The sequence below is a fragment of the Pseudopodoces humilis genome, chromosome 15, assembly GCF_049639895.1.
Source record: "Pseudopodoces humilis isolate 2021_Gansu_Grassland_sample_001 chromosome 15, ASM4963989v1, whole genome shotgun sequence".
NCBI lineage: Eukaryota > Metazoa > Chordata > Aves > Passeriformes > Paridae > Pseudopodoces > Pseudopodoces humilis.
In genome coordinates this window covers 2,610,902-2,633,472 of record NC_142214.1, presented here as the reverse complement: position 1 = coordinate 2,633,472, position 22,571 = coordinate 2,610,902, and the positions used below count along the sequence as shown (strand labels likewise).

At 39.1% G+C, this 22,571-nt stretch overlaps 1 protein-coding gene across 3 annotated transcripts in view; it reads left to right on the top strand.

Moving 5' to 3' along the window:
* Positions 1–22,571, top strand: part of PCDH11X (protocadherin 11 X-linked) — a 424,506-nt gene that overhangs the window by 31,454 nt on the left and 370,481 nt on the right. For all 3 annotated transcript variants that reach the window (XM_088062843.1, XM_014255248.2, XM_088062844.1), the window contains exon 2: positions 13,868–14,451. In XM_088062843.1, the coding sequence (XP_087918969.1) occupies positions 13,912–14,451 (540 nt within the window). In that variant the 5' untranslated portion in view covers positions 13,868–13,911. The remainder of the gene's footprint in view (positions 1–13,867; positions 14,452–22,571) is intronic.

The following is a 22,571-nucleotide window of genomic DNA, read 5'->3' as shown; positions in this document are numbered from 1 at the left end:
TATAAATGCCCATCAAAGTAAATCTCAGCAGGAGGAAGTGCAGTGCAATGTAAATGCTGTTGGAGAGTTTTGGGCAGTTTTGTGGTCACAGTTGCCTACAGAGTTCAGTATCTTGGGGAAAGAAAATCTCTATTACCTTGAGCAGTTTTGTAAATAGTGGGCATGTTCTATTAAATTTTGCTTTAATGCTCAAAAGAAGTTTATTCCACCGAATGCTTTTCATTATTCCTTTTCCATATAAGCACTGCATGTATACACACATATCTGTAGACACATAAATCCTAAATAAGTTTATAAATTGAACCAGGAGATTCAGAGTATTATGCTTTCCAGAGTAAATAGGTTTTTGAAAAAAGTATTTAACTTTGGCTTTCAAAGCATGGGATGAGATATGCAGCACTGGATGCACATTTCTCAGTGCTGGGGGAGCCCAAATTCCACTGAATTTCAGGGGGACCAAGCCACTGATTCTGACTAAACTATTTGTGATCCGACTTACTTTCATGGGCATGTGGCAAATGAGGATATGTGAAAATTAGTCTGTAGAATTGGAATAAGAAAATATTTCCAGTATCTTCTGATACCTTTGAACACAGCCTTTCCATGGGCTTAAAATCTTGCCATTCTGAGGGAAAGCACTGAGGGTAATTTAAGTTTTGAGTAAAAAAAGAAGCAGTCTTTTTTACTTTGAGGTACTATTGCCTGCTTCTTGAGATTATTGAATTTTCATTCCAGTGTAGAGAGAAGCAGTATATCGCCAAGATGAAACAGAAAGCTTAATAGGCACTATATCTCTTGATGCTTATAGAAACTTAGCCAACAATGTTAAAAGACACTGAATTGGATTCTAAAATACTGACACAAATGAATTAGGAGGAAATAGCTCTTGCAACAGTTCTACCACATTTGCCATTCATGCTGTTAAAATATGACATTATTCTTAGTTTTGTTATATTCAATTAGAAATTACACGTGTTGTAGAATGATGGGAAACCATAGAATCACAGGATAAGCTGAGTGGGAAGGGATCCACAAGGATTATTTTGTCCAGCTCCTGGCCCTGCACATCCAACCCTGGGCATCCCTGGGAGTGGTGTCCAAACGCTCCTGGAGCTCTGGCAACCTGGCCATGACCATTCCCTGGGGAGCCTGGGCAGTGCCAGCACCCTCTGGGGAAAGAATCTTTGCATAAAAAAAGACTGGCATTTATTTTTACAGCAGGAGACTGCAATAATTGAAATTTTAAAAGCAGCTAGATTGCCTACAAAATGAGTTCTTGGAGAAAATAAGTGTAATTTTCTTAACATGACAAGGATGTGTATCTGCTCCTCATTTAAAATTGCTAAAGGAAACTGTCACAATTCTGCTTGGGGGCAAGGGGAACTTTTCTATTATTTTTGCAGAGGTTTAGCTTGGCAATGTGATTTTGCTGTGCAGGTGAGTAAGTGGTGTTACTCCTAGTGAACACTTCAGGTCGTTGCAGAGTACTTGTTTTTGTCAGGCACTAGGTGGCCTGCTTGCTAAAACATCGCAGTGAAGCCTTCTGCAGACAATCTGCAAAAGCACTGCGTGAAAAATCAGTAAATAAAAATGCATCTTTAATTTCTGATAGAGGCTGAGGCATTCAAACTCACCCATGCAAAGTTCCAGACACGTGGAACTCTGCAGGTGCTGTAACCTACCTGAAACCAACTCGGCACACAATTATTCTGTTCTTGTCTTGCAGACAATATTTAGGCAAAAAGATCAAAGTTTCCCACTAAAGATGGGATCCTGACCTGTATATTCCCTAAATCATAAGCTCCTCTGGGGGAAGGTAAAAGCTGACAAGTGCAATATGATATTTGTTTTAGCACCCTGATGGTTTGGTGTGTTTATGCTCAGAAACATGAAAAGGATCAGTATTTATAGTTTCTAAAGGGCAAATGTAACACTGGTGTTCCAGGAGCTGGTTGTACTCAATCTGATCTACAAAAACCAGAATTAGGAGCAGTAAGCAAAGCAAGACCTCACTGGCCTTTTCTTGTTTTGGTTTGGTTTGGTTGGGTTTGGTTTGGTTTGGTTTGGTTGGGTTTGGTTTGGTTTGGTTTGGTTGGGTTGGGTTGGGTTGGGTTTGGTTTGGTTGGGTTTGGTTTGGTTTGGTTTGGTTGGGTTTGGTTTGGTTTGGTTTGGTTGGGTTGGGTTGGGTTGGGTTTGTTTTGGTTTGGTTGGGTTTGGTTTGGTTTGGTTGGGTTGGGTTGGGTTGGGTTTGGTTTGGTTTGGTTTGGTTTGGTTTGGTTTGGTTGGGTTTGGTTTGGAGTTACAGAGGGCTGGACAAGACCTGTGGTCTCTCAGTGTTGTCACCTGAGTCCTGTGCTGGTACAAACCATGCTAAGCTGTGTTTTTCAGCAATTTTGAGGTTTTAATTTGTTCTGTGACTCTTTTTAAGTAGATGTGTGGTGATGGCTCAGTTTGAGCTTTCGCTATTGAACTTTAAAAGAAACAAAAACCTATCTATTTTATTTATTTAAAATATAATAAAATAACAATTTTAATAACAGGCATACATTAAAATAGTTTTGCTGTTGAATTGAATTGATTAACCATGGAATGATTTCAGTGTGATTAATGAGCTTCTTTATTTCAGGTCAAATGCAGGACTAATGAGATGGCTGAGATTGGAAAGATCATTTGGTTTACCATTGGTAGAATTCTAGGATATTAGTGGTCAAGAAGGGTGCAAGCTTTTGCTGTTCTGCAGAGACCACGTGAGGAGGATGTGTCTGAAGCAAGGCATGAATATAATCTGCATTCCACACAACACTGTTGTGGTCATCAGCTTGGAAATTTATCTTGCACACATTTTCAACTGAATTCCCCTAATGCCTCTGTTCTAAACCAGATAAATGAACAAGCAAGAGAAAGCCCCATTGCACTGATTTCTAATTGTACAGGAAAGGGCATTGTGTGGCTTGTGTAATTGCATGTTTCGTTTTCTCCTGAAATCATACTAATTTAAAAAATGGATTCAGGTAATTGGTCATATTTTTCTAGGACAGGAAGGATGTTTCCACCTGATATTTGTGTCCTTTATTCTGAGTATGAGCAGAACACACCAGCAAATAGATGGCAGAATGTGGCGTGTTCCAAGAAAATGTCTAATTGTTGTTTTTTTCCTCCAAGAAAATATTGTAGCCCAATAGAAGAGGAAATGTAAGGACTTGCTGTTTTGTGATTTGATCAAAAAGTGTATTCCTCCTTACTCCAGCCAAATCTGAGCATGAATCTCTTGAATTGATTTCAAAGAAAGCAGACTTGGCAGGATCCCTCAGGCCACAGAGAACGATTCTCCATTTGAAGCGGTGCAGCATCCATCCACGCTGCTCTGAGAAATAACGTGCCTCCTCCAACTCTGCCAAAAAGAGACAAGAAATCTGTGATAGGTGGCACACACACACTCACACAGTCACACACAAATGTCCTCTCACTAGGGTGGGAGAAGCAGTGAACAAATTACTGATGGACAGGGGAATATCACTGCGAGATGTCAGACTGCCTGTAGGAATCCATCACGCCTGGATATCAGGAAATAGGTGTGGTGTACTGCATCACATAAAACACAGAGGAATTTTAGTAGGAAAATAGATCTGCAAACTTTAAGATACTCTTTATGTACTGGTCTGTTTGAAAAAATCAGTGTATCTTATATACTTTAGTTTATATGTGGGACCAACACCATGAAGCTGCAATGGGAATTGTGTCTGCTTTTCAACACCACAACACTTTAATACTTCCAGTTTCTATACCTGAATAGAACTTTGTCTTAGGGAATTTTGCTGTGGTGCATTTAATATATATCTTATATTCCACACACCTGGAATCCTAACAGATCTTAGAACACCAAATTTTCTTTACTACACAGGATGTGAGTAAGTTCTGAGCTTTTATTTTACTGGAAATCATTAGGATTTCTGACTGACACATCATCAGATGTTAAAGATTTGAAATGTTATTATTTTCTCAATTCATTTAATCACAAATCAATATTTCTGCTCCTTATACCAGTAATTGATGGAGCAGTTAATCTTGTCACTGTTGTTCTTCCATCTTGTGAGGCAACATATAATTATGTCCTTGTGTCACTTGTGTTGATCTTGTTTAAGAGATTCAAAACAACCTCTGTGTAGAAAGGAAAACATCAATTTTCTTGGCAGGTCTTGGATTTGTAGGCATAATTAGCTGATGTAAAAGAGCAGTCTATCAGTTGTGTTTGCATGACATTCCTATTACAACCCTAATACAAATGTCTAATTTCCAGAAATAACCAAAATATCTTTGGCCATTTTTAATTTCTTGAAACGGGCAAAGTGACCAAAATGTGGAGCACAATAAAACTTACAAGTGATATTTTGTACAACCTCATTTTATTCAAGAATCCTCTGTGCTGGAATTTTTTTAGCTCATAGACTGGTTTGTGTTTTGTGATGTTTTTTGACTTTTCTGACTTACATCTGAATCATGAGCTGTTACCAAGTGGAGAAGCCACTCCATTTATAGCAAAATGATTTTTTCACTTGGGTTTGTGGAGTAGGAACACAGCTTTTACACAAAAGAGAGGAAGAAGGATATGTATCTGTTGGAAACTTGAATCAGCGATCACACTAATCCTTTAAAATTTCTCCTCAAGTAATTTCTGCTTTCAAGAACTAATATGTGATTTTCTTAAAAAATGTTCTGTGTAATGTACCAGTAATGACAGAATGCATCAAGGCCCCATGATATTGGGTGGGAAAACGTGCTTCAGTAGGACTTTTAAAAGCTTTTCCATGAGCATGGTGACCTGCAGGACTCTGACCCACAGATGCACACTGCTCTCATCATTAGTTTTTTCATCTTTTTTCATTAGTTTTTTCATTTTTTTTTTCATCATTACCTTTTGAAGCTGTTTATCCTGTTGCATTGTGTCAGAAGAAGGAGGACGGATGGAAAGCAGCACCCCAAATATTCCAAACTTCTCTGTTCTCCATGACAAGCTTGAGTTTGTGCACATCACTTGTGTCTGGAGGTCACTGACAGTAAGCTGGCCACACTGAGTCAATGGAAATGCAGATTTCCAGGCAGAAATGTTTTGTCTAATTTGCAGAAGGTTAATTGGACAGGGTTTGGTGAGGAGGAAGGAAAGAAATTAAAAAAAAAAAACCACATTTCCCACTATTTGAGTACAGTCCATGAAGGAGCTGCAGTGTCTTTATGAACTTTAAATTGTTAAAAATTTGGGTAAATTGTTAAAAATCAAGTTTAAAGTTTTCTGAACTTGTTAAACAACAGCTTTACCATCTTCGGGCTTGAAGATCTTGACAAGCTTCAAGAGCATGGCCTGACCTTTGTAATAAAATATAAAATTAAGCATTTCATGCTGGCACATAACAGTCCATGCAAATATTTAATGAAGCTCTGTTGTTGAGGTGTGTAGGCAACTTAACTTTTTGCTTAAGTTAAGGAATTTTATTTCCAGAACTTTACTTCCAGCAAACTTTGTAAAACCTGGAGAAGACGCCACTGCTTTCAGTGGGCTTTGAATCAATTTAATTGTTGACCAGAACCTCCACTTCTTAAACCATATTTACTATACAGGTAAAACAAAATTTAAAGAATTGGGCCCTGCACAACAGATTGTTGTGACACATTTTAAAGTATCCTTTTAATTCTGTTTCATCCAATTTTGTGACTCCTCTTGCTGAGTACTTTTTGTACAGGTAGATTGACTAGTTTTTGGTAGCTGCTTTCTCCTACATCAAAACAGCTCTGCTTCATCATCTCCATGGGATGATTGAGATTTCAATCCCCTTTCAAGAGTCACTTCAGTGTAGAATTGTCTCTGGCACAGAATTTGCTTTGAGAAGCAATCCAATCTCTGCAGCAGTTTGGGGATCTGTCAGGATGGGAGGTGTTTCACCAGAACAGAAGAATGGTTCCAGTGTCATTCTGGTTTTTATGATAACAGAGGAAAAGACCTTACATTTTTGTGAATGTAAACTGTAAAATGAAAGAAGTGTTTTTTTGTTATTTAAAGAGTTATTTATTGTTATTTTGTTATCTGGCCAGCAGCTGAGGAGCTGCCACTGGCAGGCAGCAATTCCCATCATTTCCATGACTAAAGATGATGATTTATCTTTGTGTTCATGGACCAGAAAAGAAATGTTTATCCTAAAAACTGCCTGAGGACCATGGAAGGGAGTGAGAATCCTCCCCATGACAGGACAGGTGGGGAAGAACCACCCTGCCCCAGGGCAGGGAGGGGAGAGGCATTTGCTCATCTTCTGCATTTGGTTTGTATTCTGGTACAACCCAAAAACTCTGATACAAAACCCAAATTCTGATATTGTTCTGTCCTTGGAAAAGCCTTCCTCTGCAATCACCTTCTCTTAGGAGTTTCCTATTGCACAGTGCCATGTTTTATTCATGTGGTGAGTTTAGGTAGGGCCAGTTAGCTAAAAAATGTGTTGATTGCTTCCCTGCTCCAGGCCCATCCATAAATGATGAGAAAATTCCTTCCAAGATGTGCAATTAGTTCTCAAGTTCATGGTACTCCTGGAGCTCCCAGAGTTGAGTTTCTGATTTGTAAAGATGTATTCTCATGGATGGTATCCACATTTTGTTTGTGACAACTTTGGGCAGACGTGGTGATTAGGCTGTTAATTGCTGAGATAAATGTAAGGTATAGAATATGCAATTTATGATGTATTTGGTATTTTAAACTCTTGACTAGAACCTTATAGTTTTGATTCTAATTTGCATTCAAGATATCTTTAAGAAGAACAAAAAATCCCATATTAAAATGAGCAGCTATACTGCTACTGGATAAAAAACCCTGATTTCTTTTTTTTGGATATGCTAAGGCAAAGAGAAACTGATGAAAAAATAGCAAAGTTTAGACGTCCTTTTGGAGTCCAACACATTTATTCTGGCACCCAGAAGAACTTTTTTCTCCTTCAGGAAACAGGAGTTTATTCTGAGTTTAACAGGAATTACAGAATATAAATAGAATATTAATTTTTGTTTTTCCTTTTAAGTAATGACTTTTAAAAAAAAGAAAAAATAGCAATATATTTAGTTTTTTTTGTTTCTTTTTAGAATTCTTGGGAATGGTGCTTTCTGCTCTCACAAATGGTTAAATGAGAAGTAGATTGCTGTGGTTTTGTGTGGAACTCAAGGGGTTGGAAGAAGGTGACTGATTCCTGCTCCTCTGGAATTCATGGGATGTGTGGGCTCTTGGCAGAATTATGTTTGGAATAAGCAGGACAATATACAATACAATATTAACAATATTGTACACAATATTAACAATATTAACAGTAAACCAGCATCCCTTCCCTGATTCACAGCTACCAGAACTCTTTAGTGGACACTCTGAAATGCGGATTTTACCAGTGAGAAACAAAAATTATTAGCTGGCAGTGAGGCAGTAAAGCAAAATGCATTATGTATGAAACAGGTGATCTCAACAATTGCCATTCCAAAGGATTTGACACAAATGACTGGAATCAGATTGACTTGCATTTTTAAACAAATAAAAATGTGTTTTATGTTGGAGTGCATCCAGCAGCCACATAGGTGGTTTCACATGGGTTCTTATTGTGGCCCCAGAATCTCTTGCCAGTGGTTCATAGATGATTTTCCTTTTGTTTGTTTTAGCAGAGATTTAATTTTCAGATTTGAGGCATGAACAGATTTTCAAGTACCAAAACCAGAGCAATTTCCACTTGATTGGTAAAATGTATTCATGTAGTACAAACACACAAATAAAATGCAAAGAAAATGACATTATGAATCATACCATTAACAGCTTGATTTTTGTAATGTTTTTAGGAGTCAGCCATTGAATTATAGTGAATATATATTTGAGTTTGCAGAGCAATGTTGTGTTCACTTTGGAGTTGTGATGGAGTTGGAGTGGTCTGCAGCTTTGTAGGGGGTTTGATGTTGGGTTTGATTTGATTTTTTGGGTGTTTTTAATCTCTTTTTTTTTTTTTTTCTTTTTCTATTTGTTCAGGCATCCCACTATTTCTTTCTAAGAAAAATGAAAATAGCCATCAGAGAAATCTTCAGCTTTTTTTCCAAGATTCCTGTTCTCAACCTTTAGCTTTTATGCAGCTCCAATGCAAAAATGTTCCACTGCTAAAAGCGGGACCATTTCCAAGTGTCACTGGTATATAAATAAATTTGACACTGCATATTCTCACAGGTCTCTGAAATAAGTTAGAGAATATTTTTAAAGTATTTCCTGGGTGGCTGCTAGATGCATTTTCCCAAATGTGGACTGTATTTACTCTTCTAGTAAAAAAGGGACTTCAGCTTTAAAGGGATTAATTTGCTGCAATTAAAATAAATTACTCCTTATGCCATATATCAATGTGATTGAGTTTAATTTGTTCAGCATGCTCACTGCCTATTGTGTATTTATAATTCTGTTCACTCTTTCCAGCCTTTTGATACAAGTTTTAATCAACACTCTTCCTATTAGTTGCAGATTACTATCAGGAATAAAGAATTCTATCAAAGAATTTATCAGTTGCTTGTTTTCCACACCTTGGCTGCTTCTTCATGTGGCTTGAAGAACCTGTGTTCTGGTCATTAACTTTTTATTTCCTCAAGTGAAGAGCATTTCTTACCCCCCATGATGAAAAAGCAATAAAAAGAACTAAAAATACTCTATTTTTAAAGCAGTGAAGACTGAATCAGGAGAGCATGCAACTGTAAGCAAGCTGTGCCTCTCACTTACTTAATTCTTTTGTTGACTTAAATGGATGTGGGGTGATGTTTTCTCCTGGTGATAAGAATTTCCAGTTCCATTTTGTTCATCACTGAAGAAAAATCAAATTAAAGAAACCTCATTGAAGTCAGTACCATCATGCTCATAAAAAATAGATCAAAGAATGAATCAGTCCCTTAGTGGATTTAGAGTAAAATCATATGAGGGAATGAATTTGAAAGGCCTGATAATATAACAAATTGTCTGTTTCTCTTTGAGGTAGGTCTTTTTCTTTGAATATGATAATGAAATATCCTGTGTAGGGAGTGGATCCTGTGGATAAATATTGATGGCTGCAAATAATTTATCTTTGAAACACCACGGAGCGTGACAGCGAGTTCAGCTTGGTTGGTGGCATTTGTGCCTTTAAAAAATGGGGAGAGATTTCTGTCAGGCAACAGCTCTGTGATGTTTCTTATTGTCATCAAAACCTGTAAAACACCTGTAAATTCTGTACCTTTTTAAAAATCAGTCTCATCAAAGCCAGCCAGTTCTTTAATGTTGCCTGGGCTGTGTGGTGGCAGAGTGTGTGCAGCCAGGCCAGTGGCTTATGGCAAACCAAAAACCCCAAAACTTCCAGCATCAAAAAATCCCCACTTTGGAGCAAAGCTGAAATCCACATCAGCGTGGCCCAAGAATTCCAAAGCCGTGCAGAGCTGCCTAATTGACAGTGGGCACTTTGGAGGGAGCCCCAGTGAAGTGGAAGAATTGCAAACAGCTGGCTTGTCAGTGAAATAACGTAATAATCACGGTATTGACTGGCAGATGGAGCTGTGTCATGGGGATCTTTGGCTCTGAGAAACACCATTTTAATACAGGGATTTGAATACTCCTATTTAAGGAGCCCACAGTGGATTAGCAGCAAATGAAAAGGATATGATATTGAAAAAGTGTGGTGTGCTCACTAAATTTGTCCAAGTAATTAAAATAGGTTCGGGAATACAAAGATAAGAATGGGAGTGATATTTTCAGGATTTCTTCTCTACTATGATTTTAATAATTGGATGTTGATGTAGCTTTGGACTTCAATATTCCTAATTTTTAAAAATATAGTACCTTTTTCTTTGAACTTGGTATGGCAGTTAAAAATATCACCACCATTTGTTTGTTGTGTTCTAATCCAAATCTGAATCCAAGTATCAGGAAATGGTGTTTTTCTAATTTGAAGTGGACACCTGAACTCTTCTACCCCCTTTAATTCTTTTCTGAGGTCATCTCAAGGAAGAAATAACAAGTTCTGTGATAAGGTAAAGGGAAATTCTTGCTCAGGTGGGACCAGATGGAGCCTTGTGTTTAAAGAACAGATTTAGATTCTACCTTCACATCCTGCTCCATTGGGTGGTTACAGTTTTTATATTCTCTCTACTTTTCAAGGTGTGATTTGACAGCTGTTAAATGAAGATGATAATGAACAGCGTTAATATTTAAATGACACCATTAATATTTGGTGTATTGGGCAAAAAGTCAGGTATAGTTGAGTGTACAGAAAGCCAGATGAAGAAAAGCAAGTTTAAACTTTTTTCCCCTCCTCCCCTCCATCTTGTCCATCTGGGCCATTTGCCTTCCTAGTTGGGAAGTCAACAGCACAGACAGCAATGCATTCTCTTGAAAGCTGGGAAAATGGCTTGGCAAGCTTCGTGTTACCTTCTGTTAAACAATTTGATTTGTTCTCAATTTTTTTAATTTATTTTTTTTTAACCGCCTTGAAAGCGTGAGCGAGTGCTGGATCCCATGAAAGGTCCCTTAGACTTGGGCTGCTCTCTTCAGCCTTCTGCACTTCTGTGTTTCCTCAGGCTGGAACACTCTGCTTTCATAAATGCCTTTGGTTGCTAGAAAGTGCCTCTTGCTCCTGTTCTGTGCATTGCTGTTGCCATAGTATCCCTATCAGAGCTATGGCACAAATGACAGGCAACGTACAGCAATGCCTTTATAAATAGGATTCTGGGAGAACAACACTTTCCTCACAACATCAGATATTCTACTCCATATCCAAGCAGCAAACTTGTGTCACGTTGGGATATTTATTTTTTTTTCTCCTTAAAGGCCTACAGCTCTGGAATAGAGCTTCAAAAATGTTGCTGGGCTTATTTTGAAAGAAAGAAAACTATTTTAAAAAACAGTGTATTGTACAGAAGTTCAAGCATTGTGAATCATTGTTGGTTGTTTTTTCCTGCTAAACTAACACTGTCTTACATGTCTATACCCTTTAGTCAGTCAGGACAATCTGTGACAGCAAAAGACACCACAAAAAACCACGTTAGCATGTATCTGGTGTGGTTTATAACTGTGCTCTGCTGTTTTTTCATGCTTTAAAGTGTTTTCTTTACTATGACACAAAAAGGATTTCAATAAAATGATTCAAACTTGGTTTAAAGTAAGTAAAAATATGCATAATAATGTTATGCCAAGTTCCACCCTGCAGTTTTCCTTATAAAACTCTTTGAGTCCTGCTGGTGTTATTTTACAATCCCTGGAAACTCGACTGCAGATGAAACTGGGGGTACAGGTTTAGAATTTAGTTTGAATATAAAGTATCTCCTGGTATGATCTCAACTTTCAGAACGGATTCAGGAATATTGTTGATGAACTCTTTAGATTGTCAGATTTATGTACTCATCCTCATATTGCTTTGCAAAAAAAAAGAAACAAACAAACAAAAAACCCACCTATTTTTTAATGTATTTGGAAGATTTATATACCTGTTTATACAATATTTTTATATGTTTATCATTTTTAAGCAATGCAACAGTATTGGCATAGAAGAATATGGGATAGGGGCTAGAATTTGGTTTATATTTATGGATGGTGTTGGGTTTTTTCATTTCCTCCCCTCAGAAATGTAAATTTGAGATATTATTCTATCAGAATTTGAAGGGTTTTTTACCCCTGCTGTGTTATTTTTCATTTTAATTTGTAATAGAGAGGAAGAAGTGGAAAATTTTTTCCTTGTAATATGCACAAAACATGCAACTATTCTGATTTTTCTTTTTTTTTTTGTGGTAGCATTTAAATATCAACTTTTCACTGTAACCCATACGCTTTTATTGGTGTTTTCCATAGGAAACAATGTAAATTTATTTATTTCAGTAATAATGGATACAATGATGTGCTTTCCTGAAATAAGGGTGCTCTGCAGGTGGAATGTACGTGGATAATTACTTCAGTGGGGTGACGATTGCTGGATCTGCATTTAAAGAAATATAAGACAATTAATAAATAAAATTATAAGAGCCAAACTAATACACTTGTACACCATCACCAAGTCATTCATTAGGCTCACACTGCTACCATGGCATTACCATAATGGTAATCAGGAGCTGCTGATGACTTCTTCCTTATTTGCATATTTAGAATATGATATGATAATGGCTTATAGAAAGCTGTTGGTCCTGCATTGTTGCTTCCCTCTTCACCCCTGCTTGGTGCTGCTCTGGGTGTTGTGAAGCCCTGAAGCCCAGGGATAAATCAGGAAATTCCTGAAATGCCATCCCCTTCTCCCCCCTTCTCAGCAATCTCCTCCAGATCCATGGAATTACTCAGGAAGCAAAGCCTTTTTCCATAAGTGGGGACTTGCAGCATTTTCATTCCATGTACAATCATGGAAATTGTATCATTTTCTCCTTCTGTATAATCACGAAGCCAGAAGATGCTGTCCAGTCAAATGGTGCTGATGTGGGGATCCACCTTGCAGATGGAGCTGGAATGTTCTTTGTCTGTCACTTGCTTCCAAGCCAAAGCAGTTCACAGTGTTTAAATGGAATAACAATATTAATTGTTCCTAACCTGTTTCACTGCAAAATCAGAGGGTTTACTGTAAATTACCCTGCAAGTGGCACTGCTGAAAGGCAGTAACTAACGGGCAATTACTGGCATCAGTAATTTCTTCAACCACTGCAGCTTGATCTGCAGAAGTAAATCAATCTATGCTGTGACAGGGAGAATAAAATGAGTAGAGACAGGAAACAAAATTACACTTTTACCTGCATAGTGAAGAGAATGGAGCTGTGTTAGCACAGGTATATTTGAAAGAGATGCTAACCCAATGGGAGCTAAGATTTCATTTATGAGAAAAATCACTTTACATGGAACTCCTGAACATTTACCTTAGAGAAATGCTATCCTAGCAGATCCTAAATTCTGGGCTGGCAGAAATTATGTAAAGATTAGGCAAATATTCAATATATGGAGTTCAAGAGAGTGATTTAGTTCTTAAAAATTCTAGGCTGGAGGCTCTATGCAGCTACACAGATATCTGTGTGTACCTGTAAGTCCTCCTATTCCACTTCCACCTTTCTTGAGGTTGTTAGCAACCTCAAGGAGGGAATGTATTGTTATTTGGAAACCAGCTTGGAAAGTTTTTCCTCTGTGCAGAACAAGTTTGTATCTCCCTTTAAAGGTATTGGTGTTCCAGAGTGATATGAAGAGGCATCACAAAATTTAAAATTATATGAAATTTCTTACAGTTCACTAGACAGATTTCCACACATTGTTGGCTGAAGTTCACCAGACTCCATTTACATAATAACATTTTCTTGCCAGTTTAAGTTCCTGAATTAAATATATCCAGATTTCTTTGTTGTTGTTAACAAACATTACATAATTTTGTCAGTGAAAAACTTGTGGGGAGAATTAAGACAAGTGTTCTTCTATCCCCATATTTAAGCAAGAGGTATAAAAAGATCTGGTTTTCAGCAGATGGTTGCTTGCAAACTTCTTGCCTACTTTTTTCTTAGGAAACAAAAAAACTAAGTGAGGACAATGTGGCAGAGAGATCAAAGGAAGAGATTTTCCTAAGGAGCAAAGGAAAATCTCACGATGGTAATGGGGGATTCCTGTACTTATTTCTTCATTCAATATGATCCAGCCCTAAAATTCTTACCTCAGTATTTAGTTAAAAATTTCAAGTAAAAAGTTTTGCAAGGAATTTTATACGTATTTAGGAAGGATTGAGTCCAATGTGACTTTACTAATGGGGCTTTCAAACGTGTTGTAGGAAAGGAGCTCCTTTAGCTCTCTGTTGCTTTAGGAACACAACATTCTGTGACTTTTAAAGGATTTTCCTTTCCCTTTCCCCAGCTACTCCTGGTGTTCTACACGAATACTCATTAGTCATTCTGGAGATGGACTTGCTGTCTGGAACCTACCTCTTGGCAGTCTTGTTGGCCTGCATCGTGTTCCAATCTGGCGCACAGGAGAAGAATTACACCGTGCGGGAAGAACTGCCTGAAAATGTGCTCATTGGCAACCTGCTCAAGGATCTCAACCTAACGCTGGACCCCGACGTGCCCCTGTCCTCCCCGCTGCAGTTCAAGCTCGTGTACAAGACTGGGGATGTGCCCCTGGTGAGGGTGGAGGAGAACACCGGGGAGATCTTCACGGCTGCCAACCGCATCGACCGCGAGAAGCTGTGCGCCGGCATCCTCAGCGAGAACCGCTGCTTCTACGAGGTGGAGGTGGCTGTTCTGCCAGACGAGGTGTTCAGACTGGTCAAGATCAGATTCCTAATCGAGGATATAAATGACAACGCTCCCCTTTTCCCCTCGACAGTTATTAACATCTCTATCCCTGAGAACACAGCCATTAATTCCCGCTACTCCGTCCCTTCTGCCATCGACCCGGACATCGGCGTCAACGGTATCCAGCATTATGAGCTCCTCAAGGTGGGTTTCTTTCATCCTTCTCTGTTGCTGTCTGTGTTACTGTCCTCCCACAAGTGTTGCCAGTCCTCACCAGCCCATCAGAAAGCCAAAGCTGTGTGTTGCAAGCAGAAAGCCAAGAGGGTGAGCTGCAGCTGTGGTACAGTGCAGGTCCGTGTCAGGATGTGAATCTGCAGCCCCGAGTGCATCCCGGTGCATCACAGCCTCACTCTGTGGGGAGCTGCACGTGCATTTGTGTAACTGTGTGACAGTGGGATGAAACATCCACATCTCCACCAGCTCTGCACCAGCATCCAAAGTGCTTGTGTGCTTTGGCTGCCAGTCTTCCTGGACCATTACAAATGTAATTAGTGAAGTCCTTATTGCCACTGACACGACAGTGCCGAGTGCAGAAGTGTTTTGTGCTGGGTTTATGTCTCCTGTTTTTATGGAGGCATTTTTTTCGTATCTCTCTTGCACCACTTTTGGACTTGAGCAGTAGAACTTGTCCCAGATGTTGATGTGATGCTCACCTGTGCATGGATGAGCTGTTCCAGAGGGAAGGAGTCCTTTTGTCAGAGCAGCTCTGTAATGGCTGGGCAGGAGCAGCTCCAAGATGTGCAAGAATGCAAGGAGAGCAGTGCCAGGGACCTTGTAAGAGCAGATATTTCATATTCTTGCTTCTCTTATGCTTCCTAGCGAGTAACAGGGGAACAGAAGAATAACATAAATGTGATGTTTACATAAACAAGAGTGTGACTGCTAAATAAATGATCACTTTTGTTTGATTTTACTGAAACAAAATTAAGAACAGGAAAGAAACTTACCCTGAAACTGTTGGGGGAAGCTGAAATTGCCCTCACTTCTTTTGATTTCTAATAGGGAACTATTTTTGTTTTGGCTGCTCAGCAATCAGTCTGACCCTCCTTACTGCCAGAAGAATATAGATTATATTATCCAATATATCTTGACTGTCTGGATAGCTGATATTCATTGATATCAGTACTTACTAGCAATTTAATAAAAATAAAACTCTGCCTCCTTTTAGCTCTTTTAAATTGCTCAGAAGCTGAAGTAATTGTGGCAGTGTGGGTGCTGAGGAGTGACAAAGACTTAAAAATCTCTTTTGGGAAACTGCATCCCACTGGGCATTTCTGGCTAGCTAGCAAAAAAAAATGTATTAAAAAAAAAAAGAAGATGCCACATATATCTGTCTGCTCTCAGTGCAGCCAAAGAACTTATAACTTTCTAAGAACTTAATGTAGAGTCTGAAGATGTTGTAGTAAGCTCTTTAAAACTTTTCCTAGGTTACAGGAGAGTAGGTATACCTACATGTGTTGGTTTTGGGTTTTTTTTTAGCTAGCTAAGCAGAAGCATCCACTGGGCCAGAGTGTTCTTTGTGTGGCATATTAAATGAGATTTTGGGGACTGAATAACAGCATATTAAATAAATAACAGTAGGAGTAGGAGATAATGAAAAAGCCAGGGTTACACACAAAATGGGGCAAAATAATACCCGGTCTGAACAGAGAAATGTGAGTTATCCGAGAGAAAAGTGCTGTTATTGTAGGAAAACTGTAGGAAATGGCAAAATCAGGAGTCCCTGTGCCTGATGAGCAACAGTTCAGATCACCACAATAGCAGTCCTGCTTGCTGAGCTTATTTCTGCCTGTGCATTCAGGGGGAGAATGGAGCGGGTGAGCAGAGTGGGAGCAGGTTTGTGTCACACCAGTGGGAGCTGAAATCCAGCCTGCAGCTGCAGGGCAACATGAGAGCGTCTGCCTGAGAGGTTTGTCACCAAGAAATGTGCAAAGAACTTTCACATATCAAATCAGTTCATTTAAATTGTTTAATTTGTAGTTAGGGGGAGAAAGAATGAAGAAGGACCTGTTGAATGGTTATCAGGTGGCTCTGAAAAACTGCTTTTGCCACATAATGGCAATAAAGGTGGTTCAGCACACACTGGTTTAGACTGGAAGTTTTGAAATCCTGTGCTGCATGTGCTTCACACAAAATTATTTGTGAAATCACAGCCCTGTAGGCAGATCTGAAAGCATTAATTGTGTTTTTCCCATGAATGCCTGTTGCTCAGGAGGTTTTTTGAATTATGGATCTGCTCCCTTTAAATGAGCAATTTCCCATACTTTGGAAATGATCTGTAAAAACCAAAAAGAAGTTTCTGACAGCCAGGCACCATTTGGAATAGTATTTCCAGATGTTACTCTGCTGGTAATTTTCAGAATGTTTATATCAAAAGTAATCACAAAATAGATTAAAAAAACCCCAAAACAGTAGAAATCAAGGATTCTGGTGATCAGGCAGGAAATGCAGCCTGTATTTCCTACAGCAGGGGAGGACCAGGAAGATAATTCGAGGGATTAAGCACCTTTCCTATGAGGAAAGGCTGAAAGAATTGAGATTCTTAAACCTGGAGAAAAGAAAGCTCCAGAGTGACCTTGTTGAGGCCTTCCAGTACCTGAAGGGACTGCAGGAGGGACTTTGGATGAACCTGGAATGACAGGACAGGGGAAAAGGGCTTTGTTCTGACAGGTTTAAATTGGATACTGGGAATAAATCCCTCCCTGTGAGGGTGGGGAGGGCTCTGCATCGCTGGAAGTGCCCAAGGACAGTTTGGAGGGGACTTGGATCACCCTGGGATAGTGGAAGATGTGGAAATCAGAAAAGATGATGCTTTAGTGGATGTGCAGCAACAGAGTGAAATGTTCTGTGTTTTGGATAGAAAGCAATCAAAAAATGACAAATTGTGACCTGGAGAGAAAGCTTTTCAACTGTAATTCACTTTTGAAACAAATTTAGCCAAGATTTGCTAATTTCCACATCTGTGTGAAGCCAGGCCTATTTTGCCCGAATACAGGTAGATGGAGACTTTGTCCATAAGGAATTCTAAAAAGAGGGAATTTCTCACTGCGTTGTGGGTGTTTAACACATTTTCAGCCCCTCTGCAGCTCCTTGGGAAGGTCACAGCCACGTGTTACAATTTTTTCTGTTTGTTACACTTACCTTACTGCCTCTCTCAAAGGGTGTGGAAAAGGCCGAATATAATTTGTGAATTTAGTTTATTTTGCAAACCTGATGAGAAATGATAAAGTCTTTAAACTAAATGACATATTTTCATGCTCTATTTTTTTTTTTTTTATTTTTTAATGCCTCTTGTTAAAACCCCTTAAAACAGTAGAAAACAAAACTTTGTCAAGAAATATTGTCTTGTATTTTGGATTCAGTGGAAGCTTTGTAAAGCAGGATTTGATTTATTTAAAACAAGACAGTGCTTTAATTACCACACTGATTAACACTCCGGTATTTTTTGCCTGCCTGCATTTTATCAAGGTGTACCTGAATAGAAAATAACTTCTTTATATGTAAGTGATTCATGGTACTGCATCCTCAAAACTTTCTGGGTCTCTGACTTTCACAACCCTGTTTGAAACAGATGAACTCTAAAAAGGCATCAGTTTTAGTGTTAACAGAAAAGAGGAGACAGTCACGCCGAGCTTCTTGCTGCTCCCCAAAGCTGCTGTGCGTGGCATTATAAAATATTGTGTTTCTCTACTGAGACGCCCCAAGGTGACCATAGAGGGAGTGACATGAAGGTTTCACTTGATAAACAGTGTTTTCTGTCAACGAGGGGAGGAGGGAGAACTTAGATATTATTTAACAATAGAAGAAAATTCACTTAGAATGAGAAATAGCTGGATTGGGGAAGAGGATGGCATAACACTGATGGTGGGAGCTGGTAGGTGCAGCTAAGACAAGAAATAAATGGCCAGATGGAAACCAAACCAATTTTGTCTCAGCTGAGATAACTACTTCAAGTATAAATGGGAAATTATAGGGAAAAAAGATCTGGGCATTCATAAATAGAAGTAGTATGTGAAAATCTTGATCTTGGATGCAAGAGCAAATTGTGCATTGAAACCTTAATAAACAGTGACTTCTGACTGGGGATGAATCTACAAATACTAATGTTCTGGTTTAACCCAGGGCCAGCCCAGCCACAGGGCTTTGTTCACCTCTTCAGGGCAGGCCCATTGTTTACAGACTGACATAAAATGTGCATTGTGTCAGGCAGTGCCACCACGGTGCCATAAATACCTGCTTGCTGCTGGTGATTACACTGTTCCAGCACACATTTCAGCTCAAGGCAAGCTGATATTTAATATAACCTGATTAATACACTTAATATTTATAGGTGTCACAGGCCTCTGCTTTGACTGCAGAGATTTGAGTGTGAAGCATTTCTTTGTTCTCTTAAATGTGAAAAAGGTGAGCTGGTTCAGAACAGGTTTTGAATAGAAAAGGATTCACACAAGTGAATGTTTTAAATAATTTTTTTTTTAAATTGGTTGCTTAGCATTTCTTGTCAGCTAGGTGTACCATGTGCATTAGAAGTGGCAGAGGTGCAACAGGAACAGAGGTCTTTCTGAGCTGGTCCTGTGTGTTAATATTTTTTTCCTTTAATCCTTTGCAGTTTGGGGGAAATTAGATAGGTTTTACCTTTATAGTTCCATTACTCTTACCTGTTGCAGTAATTTTGCTGTATTTACCTACAGAAGCAGCTGGTGCATTCCTAGATTAATATAATAATCTCTTTGTAGCTGTCAGTTCATACCTCTGTAATCTGACAAAATAGATTCCTGCTCAGTCTCACCACACGTCAGTTGTGCCTCTGATGAGGAGAGTTTCATCTCGCTGCTCTAGATCATCTTTGTGATGCCTTTCAATGGAAGATACCCTCTTCTTTCTGATACAGTTTGTCAATTCCATGACCCATGGAAGATGGAAATCACAGTTCATCATCCTTCAAGCATCATATTTCATGTTTGCAACCAGTTATTTCTGAGCGTCACAGCAGTCTTGGGTTTAGTAACTGATATCGCTCTCAAGATCAAGAGTGGAAGATGTTTTATGTAGAAGTAAATATAGGAAGGTAGTTGGAATTATAGACAGATTAGATTTGTAGTTTTATGTGCATCAGAAAGTCATATTAATGAAATCTTTGTTGCTAATCCTGTTGTAAGCAGGGATACAAATGTGAAGGTCAAAAGCTGGAACAGTGCAGGAGGCCAACAACCTTTCTGTGGTCTGTTTGTGTTTTAATGCTGCACCTGTGGGGTTCAGCACACAGAGAAAAAACAAGATAGGAGGGTTAATGTCCCTGCAAACTCAGTGCACAGTGACACAGAGTTTGATTTTCTGATCACAGGTGCTCACCAGATCAATTCACCCTCCCAACACCAGCTGCTGGAGGCTCCCATTCCTGTCCTTTTTTGTGCTGTCATTCCTCCCAGAGGGAGCCAGAGCAGCCACCCTCCCCTTTCCTCTCAAACCACGTCCCATAGCTTGTCACACTGGAATTAATGTGAATTAAACTAATGTGGATGATTCTTCAGCAGCATGAGAGGACAGTGAAGTGGTTTATTGGCCCTTTCAGTAGGTCACAAGAAGCCTGGGGTTGTTATCAACATCTGCATTCTGTGAAAAAAACTGCCAACACGGAGCTTTTTTTCTGCTTGTAAACAGATATTTATTAGTACTGTCAGGTCTTACTGAATATTGTAGTTAGATGCTCATTCAATTAACTAATTCCAACTTTATTTTTCCTAATTTTTCTACAAATCAGAAATTATTTGTGAGTTTATTGTAACCCTGTAATAGCGAAATATTCTTCCACTTTCTGATTTTGTTTTTATTGGCAAGCCTTTCTAGTAAGGGAAATATGGCTGATAGGAAGATGGCTGTTCAAGATTCCAAGAATTTTGGTTTTTAGAGACTTTATTTACTCAGGAAAATACACCATTCAGATATGAGATTTCTTGACTTCCTCGTAGACAAGATCTTTTCAGCATTTCTCTCTTCTCATTGAGGGAACACTAGTTCCCTCAACTAGTGAGATTTCAAGACTAATTGCTACAAAAATAAAATTACACTCACATTGATGTTACAGGTAACAACAGCACTTAGGTGGCTAAAACTGAGAAACTGTGTAAAACCAGATCCTGGATCTGACAGTGCTTGCAGACAAGGTGAAAATAAGATGCATGTTAAAAAAAAAACACATTTGAGGGCTGTTGTTTTTTTTTTAATTATTATGAGTTTCTTTTCCTTCTCACTGTCCTGGAGCTCAGACTAAAATTTTGAGCTTCTGCTTGGAGAGGGGGACGGTTTGTTTTTATTTCACAATACTCTGGAGGAATTCAATGCCCAGCTGGATGTGATGAGGAGCTTTAGCTGAGGGCTGGGGTTGGAGCAGCTGATTTCCAGAGGGCTCTTCCCACCAGGACACTCCGTGGTGTCCTCCAGAGCAGGCTGGTTTCACCCTCGCTGGGATGTCTCAGATGGATTAAACTGCAGACATTTCTGGGGCACTACTGTGTCTTCTTTCCCATTTTGTGTGCCAGCACAGAGGGGGAAGTTAATGGATTTAGGGAGCTCAAAAATAGATTTAGGAAGTTTTTTTGCTTTGGAGTTGAGCTCCAGTCAAGCTCTAAGGTCACTCTCTAGTGCTTGTAATTTAATAAATAGGGAGAGCTGGACATGTTGTCTTTCTAAGGTAATTTTTAGCTGCCCTTTAAAAGAGATGCCTTTTGTAGGACAGACAGGCTGTCTTTTGAGTGGTGCTGAGTACTTTTGTCCTAAGTCCACAGTGGGGGAATAGGTCAGACCCAAAACATCTTTCCCTTTTTCATTTGCTGATAGAAGTTCAGAGTTTTGGTTAAAGTTAACACATCTTCAGGGTTTTTTTGACATGGATGGTTCCCCCTGTGTGCTTTTGCCCTCAAGACATGCTTAATTACCATCTGAAGTTCTTAACCTTTGCAAAGGCAAAGTCACCTTTGCAAAATTAGTTTATTTTCATTATTTTATGCTGTAGCTGAAAATCCTCCTTCTTCCAAATCCTCTACCCCATCTACTCATTTTTCTTGCAATCCAAAATACCAAAGTATACAATCCTTTAGAGAAGATTTTGCGCTAGAATAAAACTCCTGCTCAGTAGCAATTTGTCTAGAGAGATCTGGACAGACAAGTGGTCATCTGTGAACATTATTGTGAAACAGTCGCCGGCTCTGAGCTTGAAAAGGGAAAAAAACAGTTATTTGCATTCCTCCACAGCTGTGACTTGGTGTCTGTGAGGAGATAAAAGTCTGCTCCTGCCTGGTGCTAGTGAGTCAAGGTAATTGCCTCTTGTTGGTTGATGCAAGGCTCCTTTAGGGTGGTTTATGGCACTGCTGCTGTAAAACTGCCAGCTCCCGTTACCCTGACGGCCCTTTGGGCATCGACTGAGGACTGCAGGAGAAAGTCTTGCTGCAGGCACAGCAAGTTCAGCGAGTTAGGGTGAGGGATAAGTTGGTGTCTCTTTCTGCATTCCAGGCTCTGATTTTCACACGAGCTGTCATGGAGCAATAATATATAACTTAGCATGTTTCTGAGTGGAGAGGATGATAGACTCGAGCTGCAAGGCACGAATCTGTCAAACGCTGAGCTCCACTTCATCTGTCTCAGCTGAACATCATCGTTTGCTGGTGTCTGGACAGATCAGTTTTAGCACAGATGTGGGGATGCTTTCTGAGCACACAAGGCTCAGGATTTGTTCACACAGTCAGCACAGAGAAAGGAACATTTTCCCAACAGCCATCGAGAAAACAATTGTGTCATTTATAAGAAATCGCCAATTACTTGATTTATCATCTCTGGATTGATAACCCCAGTAAAAGCACTAAAATGCCCCTTCCAAATCAAGTTATACTTTGTTTTGCATGATATTGGAGCTGCAAACATGCAGTGCCACGTGAAGTTACAAAAGGTAATAAAAGTGCACTCAGGACAGATTATGCTCCACTCTTAATTTTTCCTACTGTCTCAAAATCTACTTTATTTTAAAGGTGTCATATTTTTGTACACCGCAGGAGAAAGAGGTAGGAGCCTTTTTCAAATGCCATAACAGCATTGCCATGGTGTTGAGGCATTATTTTTACATATTCAATGTCTTTATCTATGAATAGAGATGCCTCTCTTTGGCTCTTATTTTATCTTTAAAGAATGACCTTACACAGGTGTCTGAATTTTGGACATTTATTTATAAATTATGTTAGTGCATCTGCTTGATATGGTCAGCTTGTATCCAA